Genomic DNA, 20414 nt, shown 5'->3' with positions numbered 1-20414 from the left:
AGTGCATTCTTTTATATTAGATGATAAAACACACTGCTAATCAGGTGCTATATATTTTATGATAGATTTACCCTTCATTTTTAGAGATTAACAAAGTGTTGAGCTATGGGGAGACCAGCAGAGTAATGTCCTAGTGTGATGTTTGTGCAGGGGAGCTGACGGTGCAGACAAGAAACTGTTAGCAGTGAACAGCAAAGGCATACAGCTTTCCACACAAACCATGTTACTTTGATTCAGTGGTATGTTAAGTGAATGGTAGAGGCCATAATGGGCTCTTTTTCTAGAAGCAGCGCTCAAGTTAAACCAAAATTCTTTAAATAATTTGGACATCCAATTTCAACCAGACACAAATTAGGGTTGTACATCGTCTGGTACATCAGAATATTTGCCTGTGGAATAGGACTTTCCATAACTGTTACTAAAAGGAAACCACTATGGTTTAACTACAGACACCGAGCACTCTCTATGAAAACATCGTTGAGATATTTAGTTTCAGCTATCTGGGACTCTTGGCTGGTTTCTAAGGATTTTGCTTCTCTATTTCACTGTAGTTGTTTGGTGAGAAGAAATCACTTTTTTTGCCCGTCAGAGGAAGGAAGTATTTCCTAAGGAAGGAGACTCCAGGGATTAGCCTGTAGTCGTCTGGGAGATGATATCCTAAACACAGAAACACACGGCAACACACCAAGCCTACTGTCTGCTCCCACTCGACCCTCTTCTTCTCTCCCCCTCTTATCCTGTCCTTCTCCCGTACATGGCAGATATAATGGCATAATTGTCCTGCTTATCATAGTATCCTAGTATCCTGGCATGAGTGACAGATGAGTGTTGTTTTTACTGCTGGGAGTCCAGTGTCTGGTGGGATATTAGTTAAACTACTTGTTTATAACTATGTACTTTTTTTTTTACAATCCTGATTAGATAACAGTTTTGACATGCATATGCCCCAATTTAACTCTTACAATGATACTTTTAAATATGTGTTGACCCTGTTCTCAGGCATGTTAGCCCACAATCTCATCAAGACTGTGCAAAAACTTCTAATGTTATAATTTTTCACTGATTGGCTCGAAACAATCTAAATGAATGATAAAGCCAAAAAAGAAGTACAATGTAATCTTTAAACATGGATGTCACTAAACTGTTAAATATTTGTTCTGAACTCACTGACTCAGACTTGTCTCCTACCTTTTTAAACAAGTTAGATTAGCAGAAAAGCCTGTGTGCTAGTTTTTGTAGAAGTCATGGTCAAATAAGGGCTATAATAATTACAAGTTAAAAGCAATAATATAATGGCTCCTCTTTTGTAGGCCAGTCAACGAGGTGAAATAACACAGCCTGCCATTTTTAAATCCTTGAACCTAATGTCCCATATCATCTTTTTATAAATCTAACTTAATTATCCAGTTCAATAGAGTAATCAGTGGCGTGCTGTGTGCATTAGGCTCTCTATTCAGGCTTATGACAGCCCTGTTGGCTCCTTCACTGGCATCTAACAGCTCCCACAGGCCAGCCACAGGAAACCCTCCACAGCCTCACACAGAGCCACCTTTCAAAGCTAATGAAAGCTGTATTATAATATAATTATTTTCATTCTGGCCCTTTAAACTGTGTCAACTCGCTCTCTGTCAGGGTTTCTATGCGGGTTAAACCTGACTTGTGTTTCTACATGTGCAGCATGTATGAGGGGGTATTTGACCTATATGACGCACAAACACACACACACACACACACACACACACACACACACACACACACACACACACACACACACACACACACACACACACACACACACACACACACACACACACTTCCCTACAAGAAGTACTTGTGCCCCACTTTATTGACCCTCTGCTTTTTTTCCTGAACGGCATATTAAAGGCCATGTTCACAGCAGAGCTCTGTGCTCTTTGAAGTGTTCAAGAGCTGCAACAGATCCTCAAATATTGACTTTTAAGCCTTCTGCAGGAAAAGAGAGAGAGGGAGAGCAGCAGAGGGGAGAGATGGAGAGGCACATGCATAGACAGATGGAGGGAAGTTGCTTTTGTTGTAGATCAGGTGGGTGTTGTCAGATTTATTACAGGACGGTTAAATTTGCTTTGGCTAAATATGTGTTTGTCAGCTCTTAATGTACGTAGGGAGGAGTATGTTTATTGATGTGGAGGAGGAAGTACAGCGAGATAAGGCTGATGGTAAGCGGAGACTGCCTTCAGGCGAAATAGATTAAAATGACTTATAGTCCAAATGTGTCTCTCCCTTCTCTTTCTCCTCTCATTTCATTCTCCTTCTTTTCCTCATATTCTCAACCCTTCAATGGATTTCATTCTTTCCCTCCTTTCCCTCCTTGACCTGACTTTCTTCTGCTCTCCTCTTATCCCTCACTCCTTATTTCATCTTTCCATTCCTTTCATCTCCTTCCTACCATGTGTTATTTTCTCCTCTTCTTGTCTCATTTCCTCCCCTCCTTGCCTTCGTCTCCATTCTTTCGTTCCGCCGTACTCTCCTCTCATCGTTAGTTTTTTGTTTTTTTTAAAGATATTTTTTGGGGGCTTTTTGCCTTTTAATCAGATAGGACAGTGGAGAGTGACAGGAAAGTGGGAGAGAGAGTCGGGATGGGATCCGGAAAGGACCACGGGTCGGGAATTGAACCCGGGTCGCCGGCGTACAGTACAGGTGCCCCAGCCAGTTGCGCCACCGCCGGGGCCCTCCTCGTTAGTTTTAACTAAATATATCACTTTTGACCCTCCTCCATCCTTCTCTGAGAAACATTGTGCCAGAGCACACTCCTGTAACACCTCTGAGCAGGCGACTGTTTTCAGTTTTAAAACAATGCCCCCTTTATTTAAAACTGAGGACGGAAGGAAAAGGAAAACATCCCGGGGCTCTTTAAATTTTCTCAGGAACCTTTTTCTCTGCCATCTGCAGGTCAGAGCGGTCGTTCTGTTTCTGTTTGCTGTGTTGCTGTTGAGTTGAAAAGGAGGCAGAGGGTCGAAACTCATAGAAACATTTTTAGATGGGACAGTTTGATATGGCCTTTCCCTCTTTAGTTTTTCTCCCCTTCCCCCTGCAAACATGCTTGCACATGTCCTAACACACATAAACACACACATTCATGAAAGGCCCCGTTTTGACTTGGTGATTTTGTTTGTAGATCAGAGCAGACAGGTACACTGTGCTCACTGAATAAGACTTTGTGTATTACCTCAATGTCCTGCTACACGGAGACAGTCATGGTTTGTTTGTGCCTACGATGATGCAAAGTTAGATTTATTGCCTTATCTGTTTAAATTTTGTCTGTTGATGTTCTTATTTTCTTTCTGAGCAGCTAGGTGCAGCTAGGTGTGGTTTCAGGAACATCATCAGCTCACACCTGCAGAGCTTTGTGTTGTGTGATAATGAAGGGGCTTCCTCTGCATCACATTAACATGCTTGCATGTGTGAAAATTGGTCATGCCAGGGAAGCTAAAATAAGATTATTTAAAACTCTTATCACACCCTGGACAGTGCTGCATTCAATGGGTTTTGGTGAATAAGTGCTTTAACGTCTTAAATGTGTTCTGCTGCCTCTTGTAAAGATTACAGGCAGGTTTATTTTTACATCCTATATCCAGCAGCTCAAGAGTCTGTGAGTTAGAATAACTCGGTCAGACCGGCTTCCAGTTTACAGCCGGATATAAAGGCATGTTCTGTATGGAAAAATACCCAATTTATTGACTGGTTAATTTTAAGAAATTCTGGACACATTTTTGGAACTGGTTTTAGAGGCAGAATTAAAGCTAATTCTTTGATGTAAGGCCAATACAAATCTATCAAAGAAGCCTATTAGCATGTGGTAATGTAATTTTTTCCCCCATTGCTCAGCAGAATAGAAAAGTAAACAATTAATTCACTTTCAGTTGATCTACAAAATATGTTTGCCATTACACAACATGTCTTCACAAACAAACACAATTCAACGTATACAAAGAAAATAATCCAACAATGAATGAAAATGTAATTGGGTTAAACGTGAGGTGTTCTTGTTTGTATTGCTATTTACCTTTTGATATTTAGTGCCACATTTAAATCAGTTCTTGCTGGGAAATTCTTTTTACATTACAAAGAAATCCTTTTAGTAATTCTGATCTGTAAAGTGAGTGCACCATATAGTTGTTTTGTTTTCTGTGGTTTTACAAATCTCAGTGTCATTGTATTTTAATTTAATTTAGCCACCATAAACATTTATGCATCATACATGGACATACATATAAATCCTGGAACAACAAAGCAAGCAGTGCTCCTTTGATCCTGTAATATGCCACAATGAAGACATAGTTTTCTGTTGACTGTTCTGCCTGTGCCTTCCTGTAAGTCATTGACTTTCATTGTGCGTCTGTTTTGCTCTGGGATGAGCTGAACCCACAGAGCCACTGACTCATCCTCTCTACATGGAGAATGGCCTTTCTGCAGCCTATCAGATGTCATGTGCTTCTTTGTTGTGGTCGTAGCCATTCACAGAGGATGAATCACATTAATAAAAGCCATCTCTGCGTTGCTCAACAGCGCAACTGAGGTCGGCTGGTGGCATTTGAGTGCCCAAAACCTGGAAACACGGGAGGCTTCAAAAGAAGGAGCTGCTATTGATGTGATCTAATTACACACATTACAGTGCACATTCAGGGTGGCATTGCAATATGATGCAGTAATTGTATCAACAATATCATGGCAATATATTTAATCTTTTTGCCTGTTTTACAATGGATCTTCAACTACAAAGGCTCATCTTCTTTCTCTTCCAGCTGACAGATCCTTTTCCCCAGTGACATTTCTTTGAATATGAATACACACATGCTTGCACATATGCATGCTAACACACACACACACACACACACACACACCCTTGTTGACGCAGCATAATACCAATACTTGCTCAAATGCCTGTTAAACTATCATATTCACTTAACTCCACTTTGAACATTAATAACAACTTAGCTTTTGGAGTTCAAATATTGTATTAAATGATTACTGATCTTATGAAGACTTACTCACTATATTTAAAACCTTGATATGAGTCAACACCTATTTAATTAATTGTGGTTGAAATTCGATTTTTACTATTTGCTGTGTGTATTGTCGAAACTAAGGACATATCAGGGTTTCTTTATTTAGTGTCTATCATGTGTACTATTTTAGCCTCATCAAGTAATGTGAGTACACATAAATGTGTACAAATCTGCTACTTAGGGCTGCTTATTTTACATTTATATATTTTATTAATCTGTGAATGTACTTCAAGGTTTAACCAAAGTATAAAATATAAATCTAGGTAAGCGGCCTGTGGTTGTTTTTGGAGATTATGGGCAGTAGTTGGAGCTCGCATGGTTCAGGTGTTTATTCAGTTGCTGCTATGTTTTCTCAAAATCACAGTGATCCAATTACCTACATGTGCTCATAACAATGAGAATTGTCTCCCTCTGCTGGTAAAGATACAACTCTGCATTTACTTATCATTTCACATATTTAACTAGCTTATTCTGTTTTTGCTACAAATTCTGACTAGTATAGTTTCTATTTCCTGATTGATGATTATTATATCTGCACCTGATTTCTAATCTACTTACTTTATGTCAAAACATTTCCATATCTCCCAAATCAATCAGATACAGGGGGCCTTAAAGAGAGTTAGGTTTCAAATAAGGTGAAATAAAAAAATCCTTTGTTTTCTAGTTTTGTGCCAACTGCCAGAAGCTCTTACCTTAAGTGTAACTCATTATTCGGTTAGCTTCCCCTGTCACAGTTAACCAGATCATCCTACATTAAAGAAAATGAGAAGTGCAGCAATTATAGGAGAAAGAAAGAAAATGGGATCAAATTTGAAAGCCTTTTAGACATGGAAAAAAGCTTGGCTACTGTGGAATTTAACTGAAGGGGCTTTGTGGTCGGCATATAATAGGCAATATATCTGGATGATACTCGCGCTTTCAAACATTAATTGTTCATATATTAGAATTAGTTTGCCATGCCAGCAGACGAGGGAGAAACCAAAACGGTTTGGGTGGCATGCTTTTAAGGCCTTGAAGGTCTTGAAAGTTGCTTTTTGTACAATTTAAACATTTAGTGCAAGACCCTCTCTTTGCATAAATCCGCGTTAACCTTATCAACATTTTATTTTCATTTAACTTTTATATTTTTAAGCGCAAAATCTGTGAAGCATGTTTTCTGATATATTTTCTCTTTTGATTGCATCAGGCCAGCAGCTGCTAATGTTTTTCATTGCTTGGCTTTTTTTTACTGCAGAAAAATAGATGAATAAAAGGAACACACACAAACACACACCCCCTTCAACTCTTGACCACACATTACGGTGATGCCCACCATGTGTCCAGCCTGTGGTTAGCAGAAGCACACCCTCAGTAACGGTGTGAGAAACCACTCCTCAGTATGAAAGTGTTTTCTAACATGCTGGCTCAGCCTCTTCTCTCTGTTCCCCCCGCTGCCAGAAAATGCAAACATGTCTGCTCTCCTCTTATCAGCCGGGTCATTGACAGTCAGAACACACACAGAACAACTCTGGCATCCGCACTAAGTCTGTTTTAAACACACACAGCTTCTCTTAAAGATTATTTTAAACATCTTGTATAATTAAAAGGAATCAATATTGATATAAAAAAATATAAACAACATGCAGTTTTAAATAAGGGAAGATTGAGTGCTGAATCAGGATTACCATGTAGTTGTTTAGTTTTAAATCTACAACATTTACAATTGTTGTCTGATACATTTCACATGGTGAAATTCTTAGCATTTGTAAAAAAAATATGTATATCTGTGAAATCTAATATTTACACTCTTTTAGCTGTTATTGATTCACCAAGCTCCTTAGAGAAACACCGGAAACTCTTCAGCTGCTAAATGTTTAACTTTCCTCACCAGCTAGTCACTAACTGTGTTGTGTAGGGTGATGCTGAGCAGGTTGAGAATATCGGTGGGTTTATCAAAGCTCCTTAGCTGAAACAACAGCTTTCTGCTTCTGAAAACAACGTTGATGAGAGCGCTCAGGATCAACCGCCATATTAAAGGTACAGGCTTTAAAATGAAAACAATGACCTTGAAAACACTGAAATGCTGCAGAAGCTGCAGAGTCAGGTGATCATTTGTTATGCATATATTACTGCAAGTGACCTCTGTCACATTAACCACAGTCATCTGATCAGTTTTTCATATTGCCACAGTTGCTTTGAAGAAACTTATTTGGCCTGCTTTGAAATGTGAACAGACATCCAATTGGACTTAAATCGTTCTGTCTCAAAAAGTTAAAAGCTGTACCTTCTTCTCACTTAGCTATGTAACTCTTTTCATCTTTTCCACTACTCCCCCCCCGCCTTGTTATCTCTTTCCTCAGGCTTGCCCAGAAGCCTGGCTGCTGGTGTAGGCCTCCAAGTGAGAGGCGCTGCTGCATGCGCTCTCTTTATTGAAAAATAAAGTCATTAACACAGCCTGGACAGCTAGCGACTTCTGCGTGGGTGTTCTTGTAACACAGCAAACTTGTTTAGACAGCAGAATAACTAATCAGCTTATTATCCATGCCGTTTTAAGTTTGCGCTTATGTACCTTTGGGGGGAAATCAGTTAGGGACAAGATTTACATCCTATAGGAAGCAAGAAGGAAACCGGTGGGATAAAATGGAGAGAAATTTGTTTACCACACAGATATTGGTTATGTGGTTTGACAGGTGGGATTCATTAACTCCACAATCTAATGTGGTAAAGCCCCCCTGAAGCACGCGCTGTAATCCCTGTGGGACCCTTCATAACTCTGTCTTCTCTGCCTCATACACTTGGGGCAAAAATAATATCTAACTGCAGCACATATTTCTTTCTCTCTCCATTTCTCAGCTTGTCTGCTTGCTTTTCTTCTATCTGTCTGCTTCATTCACACAGTCACATCATCTGCGCTGCACTTTCACAGCCACCGCTCTTGTCTTGATTCATTCTTTACACATTCTCACTCTGTTCTCCGTGCTGCTCTCTGACCTACACAACTGGCTGTGTGGGAGGTGCAGCTTCTTTTCTCATTCACACATAAACACATCTTTGAGTCTCAGATCCGGTTAAACCAATCACATCTGTGCAGGATCAGGTGGTGTTTCTGGTACCTCTGTGTTTAATGCTGCCTGCTTAAGAGGGTACGCCTGTAGGCATGTCCGACCGACCCCTCTCTGTTCCCCCTCACAGTTGCCCTCTCTAGGGGGCTTTCGGTCAATCTTTCCACGTTGTTGCATATTTGTTCGACTGTCTAAGCCCTCATCACATTGGTTAAACTCCCCCCCCCCCTGGCAGCTCCATGCCTTCACCCTGACCATTGCCTCACAACTCATGACAAGCACATGATGTGAGAATGGCCATGGTTCAGGTATTAGCTGAGACAAAATTGGAAAACAAGAGAGAGACAAAAGGATAAAGGCTAGCTTGTTGCACATTTTCTATTGCACTACTTTTTTTTCCCGTCAACATCACTCCTTCCATTTTAAAACACTGAGTTCCACACAGTGAGGTAGATGTTGGATGCTATAGTATGTACACTTCCTTCAAACACACACATACAAACACACTGTGAATACTGGTTAATGCGCTGCTGACCGGCAAAAGAGAAACAGCATGGTGTGCTTTAGCTTCCTGATGCGGCTGCCTGAGTATTAGTATCATTCAGACAGACGCTTTATCAGGAGTGGACAGACTTTTGTGTCACATGCAGCTTAGCAGAATTTGCTTGACATTTACTTTCATGGTGATAATAAAAGTCGTGAGTGGAAAATCATGTGCTGCTGATATTGAATTCATGTTTTGAGTTTGAAACTGAGCGTCCTTGTAAAGCATGGGATCTGTTATGTGTGTGTGCGTGTATAATGACTGCCATGATGTTTTGCTGTATGACAATGGAATGAACATCATTGAAGTTTCTTATTCTCTGAGGAATTAATTTGTAAACATTTTTTTTTCCATCCTCCATGTGTCTCTTCATCATTTTAGGCTCTTGAACTCATGTTTTACTCTCCTTTGTTGTACCACCTTTTTAATCCAAGAATTCCCGTTACAGAAGGAGTTTTTTTCTTCTCATACTGGTTTGGTAAATGCAGTTGGTTATTTAAACAATGTATCTTCTTTTATATTCCACACTGATGTACTGTGGCCTTTCTTTCCATGTTTCTTCGTCAGTTCATCTTTTGATTAGAGAACAAATTGCTTCCCTACACGTACTCTCCCCCCTCTGTGGGGAGACGCAGGGGGCTCCAGCTCCCCGCTGGCAGCCCTGAAGTCTCCTATTTTCTTCATTCTGGGTTTATGAAAGTCGAAGCTTTATCAAGAAGCTTTACTGTATTCAGCCCTGTTCATATTACAGCGCAGTGGTTTCTGCCTTTTAGTGTGGGACAATGTTAAGGCTTTAATTTCTCTTGCATCGCTCAACAGGCAGCAAGAATGACTTAACTTTGTAACAAGATGATAATGTGTTGAAATGAGTTCCCTCTGTAATCGTTTATTCTCTCCTGCTGTCTCCCCGCAGAGACCTTTGAGGCTCTGATGAGGCAGGCGGAGAATTACACCCATGTGGTTCTTCAAGAGTCGTACCGCAGCATGGCCGATCAGGCTGTCGGCCCGGTGCGGGAACTCTTCACAGATATCAGTCTCTTTCTGCTGGGGTCCGAGCTCAGCGTTGATGACTTGGTGCAGCGATTCTTTGACGCACTCTTCCCGCTGGTCTACAATCACCTCATCAACCCTGGCCTCACCGACATATCACCGAGCTACGCTGAGTGTGTGAGGTCGTCCAGGCGGGATCTAAGACCATTTGCTGCGGTGCCCGGCCTCCTGGCTGATCAAATCTCTCGCTCTGGGGTGTCTGGGAAACTTCTGCTTCAGGCACTGCACCTCGGCATTGAGGTCATTAATACCACAGACCACTTACAGCTGAGCCGTGAGTGCAGACGGGCCATGCTCAAGATGCACTACTGTCCTCACTGCCAGGTATGGTTGCAGATCTCTGAAGTCAAGTATATTGATCTGAACTGATGAAAGTCTTTTTTCAGCATTACTGATCACGAAGTAATTTGCTCCACAGGGCTTAACCCAGTCCAAGCCCTGCATGGGTTACTGCCTCAACGTGATGCGAGGCTGTTTGGCAAGCATGGCAGAGATCGACAGCCACTGGAGAGAGTTCGTCCACTCGCTGGAGGGCCTGTCTGCACGGATGCAAGGGCCTCAGGATTTGGAGCAAGTGCTTCTAGGAGTTCATACGCTGCTTCATGATGCTGTCGGACATTCCCAGAATACTGGGCCTCGCCTCTCTGCACAGGTCAGATCCTCTTTAGTGTGAGATTAAGCGCTGTTTAGGATGGTAGACTTTAAGCTGTTCTAGGGCTCTGTGGGAGATGAACATAGGAACCACCAGTCTAGTGGACAAGAATAGATAAAGTGTAAAGTATTTTAGTTAATCCTGGAGGGTTTTTACTCTGAATTTCAAGGCTATTCCAGCTGCCAGCTCCATTCGAAATAGGCATGAGGTGTGGAGACCAAAAATAAATTGCACAAGTCACACACAACAGGTTATTCAGATCGGAGCAGGCGAAAATATGACCAGAAATACATCCATGAGAGCAGCCGTAAGGCGCTCAGAATCTTAGTAGTTAGACTGCCAGACAGAGAACGATTCAGACAAACTGAGGAGTGTCAACAGCATCTCTTCAATTTGGGCAAATGAGTGTACACCTAAGTAATCTTTATTCTTACAAGTGATCTATCAAAGTCTAACCATAAAGTATTTGTTAATGTACTATCTGTAACTTTCTGTTTACATGTATGTTGTTTGTTAAGTGAATGCCTCAGGATGTTTTTCCCTTAACTACACTAACTTTTCTTTTCTGATGGAGACCCCACATCTCCATCTAGTGGCAGTCTGGTGTCTCTGCTGCTTGATAAGATTCACATGAAGCACACTTAGAAATTGGAGATGATAGGCTTGGCTGCACTAATGGCCTTAGTATAAACAGCTGTCATTCCAGCATCTGTAATGAGGCCTATTCGTCATGCACCAGTACAATTTCCCAAGACTTAAAATGCATGGTTCTCCCTCATTGTTTAGGCCTAAATCTGTGCCTGTCTCTTCGGGTAATAGTTGCACAAACTGTGTGGACCACCGAGCAGGAAGCCAGCGCAGTCAGTCAGCCTCCAGCACAGCAGCAGGGACTCCATCCCTCTTAAAGCCTCTGTCAGAGTGTCTGGGGACTCGCTCGCTGTGAGGAGGAGGTAAGTGGGGGAAAGAAAGAAAGATTTTGTGATATTAGGAGATATTAAGTCTACTTTTAGTTACGTCTGCGTACCCCCCCACTTTTTCAGGGACTTTCTAAACAGCCTACGTCTCTACCGTACATTCTACGGTGGCCTGGCCGATCAGCTGTGTGTGAGTGAGCTGGCCTCCGGTGATGGGCATGCCTGCTGGAATGGAACCGACATCGTAAAAAGGTTTGTGTGTTTAAAGTCAAGGGTTTTCACTTAAAACATGTGGATGTTTGACATTCACTGTGACAGAAGAAGGCAATTTTTTACATTCCTCTGCTGAAGGGGTAATTCTCTTTAAGCTATATTTGTAAAAACTTCTTTGGAGCCAGTCCTGATCCAATACACTGAGAATGGACTTTTCAGTAATGCCAAAGATTATTTTGGTCTTTCTTATTTCAAGTAAGCGTTACTTTTACATTAATAGTTCCCTTTTTTTTAGATTCGATTTTTTTTTTTAATGAAGTAATATTGTGCAATTGTGCATATTTTTTTGGGTAAATCTTGTTTAAATGAAGTGATATATATTTGATTGACAAAGTAATATATGTGGTAGGTGCCATAATGGTAGGCGGTCACCTACCACAATGGCAGAAGGTTTTTCTTTTTCATTGACAAATATATTTTTTATTTCCCTGTGTTTCAAAAAGTAAAGGATGAAGGTAACATTACACCCATCCGTCTGTATCACTGATTCAGCATTTACAATTTTAAAGCAGTGACCTGTAGCTCTGGTAGACAACTGAAAATTCAGACCCGGACTCAACACATAGACATCCAACAACTATACATATTGCATTTAAAGGGCTTACCTTTGAAGGGTTTCAGCTCCAGATACATCCCGCATGACCTGGAGTAAAGGCTGTTTGCAAACCATTTGACCCTGATCTAATGCACACACACCCTTCACATACCACAGTGCCCATAGAAACAGGATGACACCGATGTAGGATTCATGTATTAACCGTTAGTGCTCTCAGACATAGATCTTGGATATGAATGGTTGTGAACTGGAGCGGACAAACTGGTCTCTGTGGTAATATCAGTCAGCGGCCTTGTCTCCATTACATCACGACTCTCCATCTTACCATGCTGTCATCACTCAAGGACCCCCTCATATATCCGCAGTCTGTGGTGGTTCCTCTTAACTGTCAGCAGCTGTCAGCGCTCTAAAAATGGCAAGTCGACCCGTATTTCAAACAACAGTGAGGTGGAAGTTGCCAGTTCAGGTTAGACGGCCCATTGTAAAGGATGACAGTCTTGTTGAGATCGTTTCACAGCAGCTGTGTGAAGGTATAAAAAAGGAGGGAGGACTGGGGTAAGAAAGTCTTTCACAGCCTTCATAGCAACCAGAGACAGTTTGAAGTATGTGAGATGTTGCTCTTCATTACTATGGAGACCGAGTATCAAGGTTAAGTTTCATTCTGCCGTTGCCAATTTACACTTTTTATCTTTTGTTTTTTTCCAACATAACACCTCAAGTTTCCATTACAAAGCAGGCAGCCATCTCTGAGAATAGAGATGCTTCTTATGTGCTGGCGAGAGAGGCAGGCCAGCAGGCTGCCGACTGTCTGTCATCTTTGCAAGCCGCCTCCGGGAAAAATGTTTATGGTCTGTGCGGGCTTCTCTCAGCTCTCCTTACCTGCCTTCCTCTTTTCCTCATTGACTCTCACACTTATTTATAGGGACTCGCTCACCCATAGGTTCTCATTTTGACTTGTTCATTACCCAAAAAAACTGATGATGAAAGCTAAGGGGAATTGCGAGACATTAAGAAACTGGGGAGACGAGGCTCTGAGGAGGCTATCGAGCTGCGGCCCTGCAGCTTAGCAGGCTTCCTGCAGATCTACAACCCTGTGCTGCTTTCTATTAGCCTAGAACCATAGATGAGTGGCTGGGAGTCAACACAGGCTGAGACAAAAGCAATAAATAACCTCCTGCCTACGGGTCATAACCCAACATCCACTGAGAGAGAGGGAATAAAACTCACTGCCGGATGGTGGCTGATTTACAGAAGCTTATCGAGGCCTCTGAGACTTTAAACGATTGGTTCTGTCTGTGTGTGTGTGTGTGTGTGTGTGTGTGTGTGTGTGTGTGTGTGTGTGTGTGTGTGTGTGTGTGTGTGTGTGTGTGTGTGTGTGTGTGTGTGTGTGTGTGTGTGTGTGTGTGTGTGTGTGTGTGTGTGACTGTACATTTGAATGTGTTCGGAAGACTTTAAACAATGTCTCTTTGTGTGTGCTGCCGCAGATTGTTTTATGGTCTGAAAGAAGTGGAAGCAGCAGAGCTTTGTCTTATTTAACAAAAAAAAAAAAAAGGACAGCCACAAAAAACATGGCACAGGAGTCTGAGATTGAAGGGAGATTTTAATGCACCTCCTCATCTGCGTCCCTGGTAAACAAAAAGATAAAGAGCAATCAGATGAGATCATAGAGGAAGAACACAAGCTGCTTTCATCTCAAGGTCTGTGTGAATGTGGATGATGGGGTCTCGCTTCAGGGGACACTTGGTAAACACATTTTTTCTCTCAGTCTCTCTCTCTGGTGCATCCCTCGCCATGACATTCAGAATGGGAGGAAAAAAAAGATTGGACATTATATTTTCTGATTAGTATTATGGCTTATTAACAGTTTTGTCAGCCAATGATCCCACACTGAGTCTCTGCTTTAAATTGAAGCTGGTGAATGATGCAGAAACAAAATATCAAATTTACAATAGATGCAGAGCAAAGACCTGGATATCACACCTCTGTATACTATCGTGGTACCATCAGAACTGTCTTCACCAGAGGTCTGTATCTAATGCCTTGCAACATTGCTTTTGCCTTTTCAATAATATCTATTTAGTAGTTTCATGCCAAATTGTTGACTTGTTAGTAGAGTTTTTAAGCTCTGAAAATTCCAGATTTAGACATCCAATAGATACTAATAAGCTATAGAGAAACATTGACGTTTAGAGCTATAAAAATGAATTTGGATGCTAAAAGTCTCCTGAGCTGAAGGGAGCTGCAGAAGTGGGTGATATTTCTCCGTGTTCATCACTACAAAGAGCCTCTTTCAAATACAAGTGCTCCTGTAATCCCTTGGAGGGTTTGTTGGCCCTTGTGTTACACACTTCAACACTGATTAAAAAGTTGTTTTGATTTATGTCACTGTAGTGAGAGACAAAAACAAGTAAAACAGCGAAACACCCCTCAAACTGGATCAATCTGGAAGTGACTGTGTTTTTTTTCGGTTGGAGGGGTGGCCCTGTCTCAGCAGAAAGGTTAACACATTCCCACATGCTTTCTCCATCCGTCATGGATAGACACACACACACACACACACACACACACACACACACACACACACACACACACACACACACACACACACACACACACACACACACACACACATGCAGAAGGGTTGCTAGGTTGTCTTGTTCTCTGTCGGATCAACAGACTGACAAAGACAAACTTTTATTAGATGAGGGTTTGCAGGGATCCTCATCAGTTTCAACACTTTAACTTATTATTTCAGTTTGACACTTGTTTTTAAAATGTTTATGTGAGCCTGCGCAAAGGAATGTTTGTTATTATATTATTTTCTCCCTGACAATGAGGGACAGCCACCAGAGTAACAGCAGTGCTAAAAAGCTGCGGCCTTACTGTGTATGTGTGTGATGTGTTATTCATGATTACCTCCTCGGGCGCAGACTGACTTTAATTCATCCCCACCTGCAGTCTGTCTCACGGCTACCAACACACACCAGGTGTTTGGCAGTGTGTTTATGTTTTCGAAGAGCCTTTTTCTAATTGAATACAAAGGTTTTTATTTTTTTATTTTAAACGATAATAAGGCAACTGACCTTGCATGCTGTTGAAATTTAAGGGAGGGATGAGTAATGTGGGATAAATGCTACAGTATTGAAAATATGCTTGAAGGCAGGTGGGCAGAATTAAGCGTGGCCTTCTGTTTAATAGGCCACCCTTCATGCTGGAGTAGATGTCTGGGCACTGACCTTTAACCTTTCTGTGTCCCTTTCTGCCCGGTTAATTCTGCAGGGGTTAATCACATGGTAATAAGAGCCCTTGAGTTCAGACCTCTCCTCAATGAGGGGCCAGTCGGCAGAGGACAGGGGTCATTCTGTAAATAGAGGTCTATGCTGCGCTCTCTCATACATTTTTTACTTTTTTCTGATATGCCTCTTTCATCATTAGTCTCATTTCGGTGCCCCCCCCATTAGACGTGAAGCTCAGGTGATTTGCCTTGGCTTAACTGAAATGACAGCTTTTAAGCTCTTCTAATAGGAATCCACTGAGGAAGCATCAAGAGCTTAGGTTATCCGAGGCTGCACGGGAACATGCTTCCTCATCAGAGGGCTGTCTGGCCTCACTGCTGCAAAACCCACACATGCTGTCCTAATAAAATATATATTCGCTCTAACTTTTTTAACTTGTGAAAATTCAAACAGAGCAACGACCATTTACTAGTTTAATTTAAAAATGGTTGTTAATATATATGTTTTTTTACAAGTGCTCTTGGAGATTAATTATTTCTCTTGAAGTTATCTAAGAAAACTGCTGAAAACTGGAGTTATTTTTACAAAATACTACCTAACCAAGTCCAAAATCAACAATATCATTGTTGACACATAGCTCGTATACAATAAAAACATGACATTTCTCATATTTACTCATATGAAATTGCTTTGTTTGTTTCTGGCAGTTTGGTAGAGGAACAAGTTATTTCGACAGTTTAACAAAAACAAGAGTTAATTAGTGCTTTATATCAAACTTTCTCCTTATGATGCTAAAATAAGCATACAAAACTGCTGGTTATCTTTTTTCACTGCAAATATAAATGCCCACTCTTCCTCCATTGATAAAACTCCTGGCAAAGCTGTAGTGCCTATTCAGTAAAATGACTCTGGTCATTATAGTCGTAAATCTAACAACGGTTCCTCAGACCTGCTTTAGTACCGTTGTAGCTCTCTGTGACCAGCAGGTGGAGCTCTGCTCTTGAAACACAGCAGGTAGCTGATCCCTCCACTGCTTCTCTCTGCATCTGTTTGGTTGATGTATGCCGTGTACTGGTGGTTCTTATCCACGTTGTCCCTGACAGTGACAGACATGAACCAAATTTAAGTGATAAACAGACACCCTGCAGAACATCAAGTCTCACCGCCTCCACATACATTGGTTTGCAGTTATGAACTGACCTAATTTTAAACGGAAAGGAATAACCTTTTAAACATGCACTGTCAAATATATTATGCATAGCTGTCCTCTTAGTCACTCTCATGCGAGAAAGTAAGAGAGTTGTTTCCTTCCATCCCCTGCAGAAAACATGACTGTGGTATACAATCCTCCGTACTTTATGAACTCTGTAGCCTTCAAAGTTGAATATAATTATAGCAGATGTTTTTCTCTCTTACAGCCTGGGAACACACTGGGTAATTTAGTTAGTTGTAAGTGTACTCTGACTCTTAACACAAACCATAATAGTTTTGTTTTGACTCATTCTAGGTGTTAATCTCTTGGTAGACAACAATAGCAACAAACATTTATTAAAAAATGAACACAAGCTGGAAGTAGACAAAAGAAACAGGATAGAGATGGGTGTGGCGATCGGACAGTTCTTTTAGATGGATGAGCAAAAGATGAGAGAAAGGGGAGAGGGGACGTTCTTGAAGAATTCCTCTGTATTGCGACGGCTGGCTACTGCAGATAACCACAAAACCACTGGAGCACTTGAGGGCTGGGTGCTGCATGGCTAGAGTTCCACTCCAACATGACCTTATATCCTGCCTGGGTTTAGAGCAGGGGCTTGGTCAGAGTACCACATCCTGACGATTATCCCAAGTGACAGAATCAAGAACTCTGTGTGGCTGACTAAATTGAGTTCATAATTCCCTCTTGTATGCACATATAGATGTGTGTGTGTGTGTGTGTGTGTGTGTGTGTGTGTGTGTGTGTGTATCTGTCTGCTTCAGCCCCCCCCCTCTCTCCCCCACCCATCTCGAATTATGCATGATTGAAAATGTATCTGTGCAGAGCAATCGAGCTCTCTGGAAAAGAGAAATTTCATTTATTGTGCTCAGAGATTTTCCCTGATGTTGCTACAGTAACTGCCAGCGAGACCACTGTGCAGAAGAGACAGTAAATCCCATTCATTTTTCAGTGTATCCACTCCCCTTTGCTTCCCCCCTCCACCACTACGAGTTGGACGCCTGCCTCCAGCATCTGGAGCAGATTGTGACCCTGCAGCATGCCAGGTAGCAGGACATTAACAGCCAAGGCCTTATTGTCCACTGATGAGCTGTCAGAGCACACACCCTCACCCTTGTGTGTGATATCGGCCTGCCTCAGTCTACCGGCAGGCACACTGTCCCCGCGGAGCACTCTTCCTCTTTACCTCAGATATAAATCAGAGGCTGCAGAAAAACGGGGAACAAAGAGTTGGAAAAAATGTGAAGTTGATGCTCATAAAGAGGGAGCAAAGGTAGCGAGTCTTTGATGAGAAAAACCCTCTGCGTGAGCGGGGTCTATTTGTTTTGCTATAAAAGACTGTTAAGGAATTTTAGGTGCTGACAAAAAGTTGATTTAATCACAAGGACATGGCAATATTGTTCTGAGAACAAAAGCTGTTTCCCACAGTTATAGCTGGAATAGTTCTGAACTACATGGCAGTAAACAATAGACTAATAGAGCAATTTTAGTAATGGACGTCGGCAATAAGGCTCCTGATATTTGCTTTCTTGATTTGTTCTGTGTATGGAGTCCGTAGTGCATTCCCCTAAGTATTTTTCTCTGTTATTGAGACAATCACAATGTCGGCTGAATGCAGAATAACATGCCTAATGTGGAATTCAACACTTTCCTGCATGTCTGCACAATAATAAGAGTTGTGTGCCATCTTATCAAAAGCTCCTTATTTCACATCAACTTTATGGCTACATGTGGACCGTATCCATCTTGGGTTCTGCTCCAGAAGAGACTTAATTTCTCTTTTGCCGGAGAGTGGCTGGAAACAGAGTCTCTCATATCTTTGTATCATTGTCTCGGTTTATCTCACGGCTGCAGGCTTTTGACAATGCGTGTGGTAGCTTCTGTTCCTTTGATTTTCCACTCATTTGTTAACTAAACATGTTTCCCATTTACTGCCACAGAGTGAAAAATGTGGTAGTCATTAAGTTTTCATTACCTGTGCAATTTGTTTCTTCTTTATGCACTTTTAGCCTGGAGTATTTTCTGAATGCGTAGGTAGCTCGCATTTAGAAAATTGACAGGTTCTGAAGACAACTCTTATGCTGTTCAGTGTTTTAGTGTTTATTACTGAATAAAGTTAGGAAATGTGCCTGAAATCATCCATATAATGTTTTAATATTACAATATGCAGTATCAGATCCCTATATATATATATATATATTTATATATATATGTGTATGTATGTATGTGTATATATATATAATGTCGAAAAAACTTAAACAGACAGACTTCAGCAATAAGTCCCCTCTACTGCATCTGGTGCTATGATAATGTAAACATACAAATCAAGATGAAAAAAAAGCATTACTGCCTTTTGGAGGTCTTTTATTTTCTTATCGGGGGAATTTGTACCCTGAGAAGACTCAGCACCTCTTCATAAGTGGTAAGCACCTTTTAGCTCCTGACCTAAGCTGCAGCTAGGTGTGAATATGCTCTCATTAATCTCCCCTGCTACAGTAAAAAGGTCTGTGTCTGGAGGCTCCCTAATAAATCTAAATAGCTCTTTTATTTCTCTGACATCAACACAAATGTCTCCAGCAACAATGGCACACAGTGGGATGCCCTGAGACCAGACTTTGCTCTCTTATCATTGTCCCTCTAATGTTGTCCTGCAGTTTCTATGGAAACTGAGTCGGCCTTATTAAAAAAAAAAAAGTTTCACCTTCTCTGAGTCTGCCCTTTACCTGACAGCCAAGATAAACGAGCAGGGTCCTGGGAGGAAGGCAACACAAACATGCATCTCTGCTCAGTGGCCCGTGCTCATTGGCTCTCTGCTGGAAGCCCTTATTTACCTTAATGCTGGGAGGTGGGAGCAAGGGAGAGGCTGGGGAAGGAGGAGTAGCCGGCAGAACGTGTGTGTGTGTGCAAGGAGGGGGGAAGATTGTGATTACTCACAATACCTCCCATCAACAACCTTGAACCATGCTGCAATAAAAAGAAGAAAACAACTATTTTCTGGCCCCCTTAATGCACACGGGCCAGATGATGTCATATGTCACCTTCAGCTAATGAAGGTGATGATGACATGCATGAGCGCCGCATACGTTCACCATCTGCTCGGTTCCAGCAGACTGGAGCTGTTCCCCACAATGCTGCAGAGAGGAGAGGAGGCAGTGAAAGTGTCCCTCGGCGCGTGTGAAAAACAGCGCCTGCATCCTGATGCCTCGCCGCCAGCTTAATCATACCTGCACACCACAAGATGCTAAATTGACCAGTCTCTGAGGCCACTTACTCTATCTGACCCCAGCAAGCAGGGCAAACCTCATGATATGACAATGGTCACCAGGAAAAAAATAAAGAAAATCATATGAGCAACATCACCTGTTAGTAACACAACAGATTGTAATAAGATAACCATAAATTATGTGTTTATTTCCTTGGATTTGTGTAACATAAGCTTTTATCTGCTTCCCTTTAGTTTAATGGTAATTAAAGACAATGATTAAAAAAAACCCTAATCAGATACAAATATTACATTTAAGTTAATACAAGTAAAGGGAAACAAGAAAAAAATGCTTGAGTACATTTGTATATTTTTCAATCATTTATAGCATTTATGTGTTTCGATTTATCTCCTCATGCAGACCTTACATTTTAATAATTCACGATGTAGAATATTTAATAACATGCGAGTCAGTTTCAACTAAGAAAACCTGTTGTTCAAACAAACAGACCACAGTGAAGCTGGACATGAAAATAGGGCTGGAATCGATGATCATTTGCATACATTTAAAAATAAACAGTAACACAGCCCATTAAACAGCAATGGCAAAAATATATTTTACAAACTCCTCCAGGTTATATTTGTTCCTCATGCTTTCAGTCATTTTATTCATTGTTTATGTTAAAACAAC

General features: G+C 41.4%; 1 protein-coding gene across 1 annotated transcript in view; it reads left to right on the top strand.

The window, feature by feature from the left end:
- Positions 1 to 20414, top strand: part of gpc5a (glypican 5a) — a 93519-nt gene that overhangs the window by 13399 nt on the left and 59706 nt on the right. Inside the window, exons 3-6 of the mRNA XM_063882579.1 lie at positions 9544 to 10004; positions 10099 to 10332; positions 11152 to 11282; positions 11373 to 11498. Coding sequence (XP_063738649.1) covers positions 9544 to 10004; positions 10099 to 10332; positions 11152 to 11282; positions 11373 to 11498 — 952 coding nt within the window. The remainder of the gene's footprint in view (positions 1 to 9543; positions 10005 to 10098; positions 10333 to 11151; positions 11283 to 11372; positions 11499 to 20414) is intronic.

Source organism: Eleginops maclovinus, chromosome 4 (assembly GCF_036324505.1).
Source record: "Eleginops maclovinus isolate JMC-PN-2008 ecotype Puerto Natales chromosome 4, JC_Emac_rtc_rv5, whole genome shotgun sequence".
Taxonomy (NCBI): Eukaryota; Metazoa; Chordata; class Actinopteri; order Perciformes; family Eleginopidae; genus Eleginops; species Eleginops maclovinus.
Note: the sequence above shows the minus strand (reverse complement) of the source record. Positions and strands in the feature narration are given on the sequence as shown.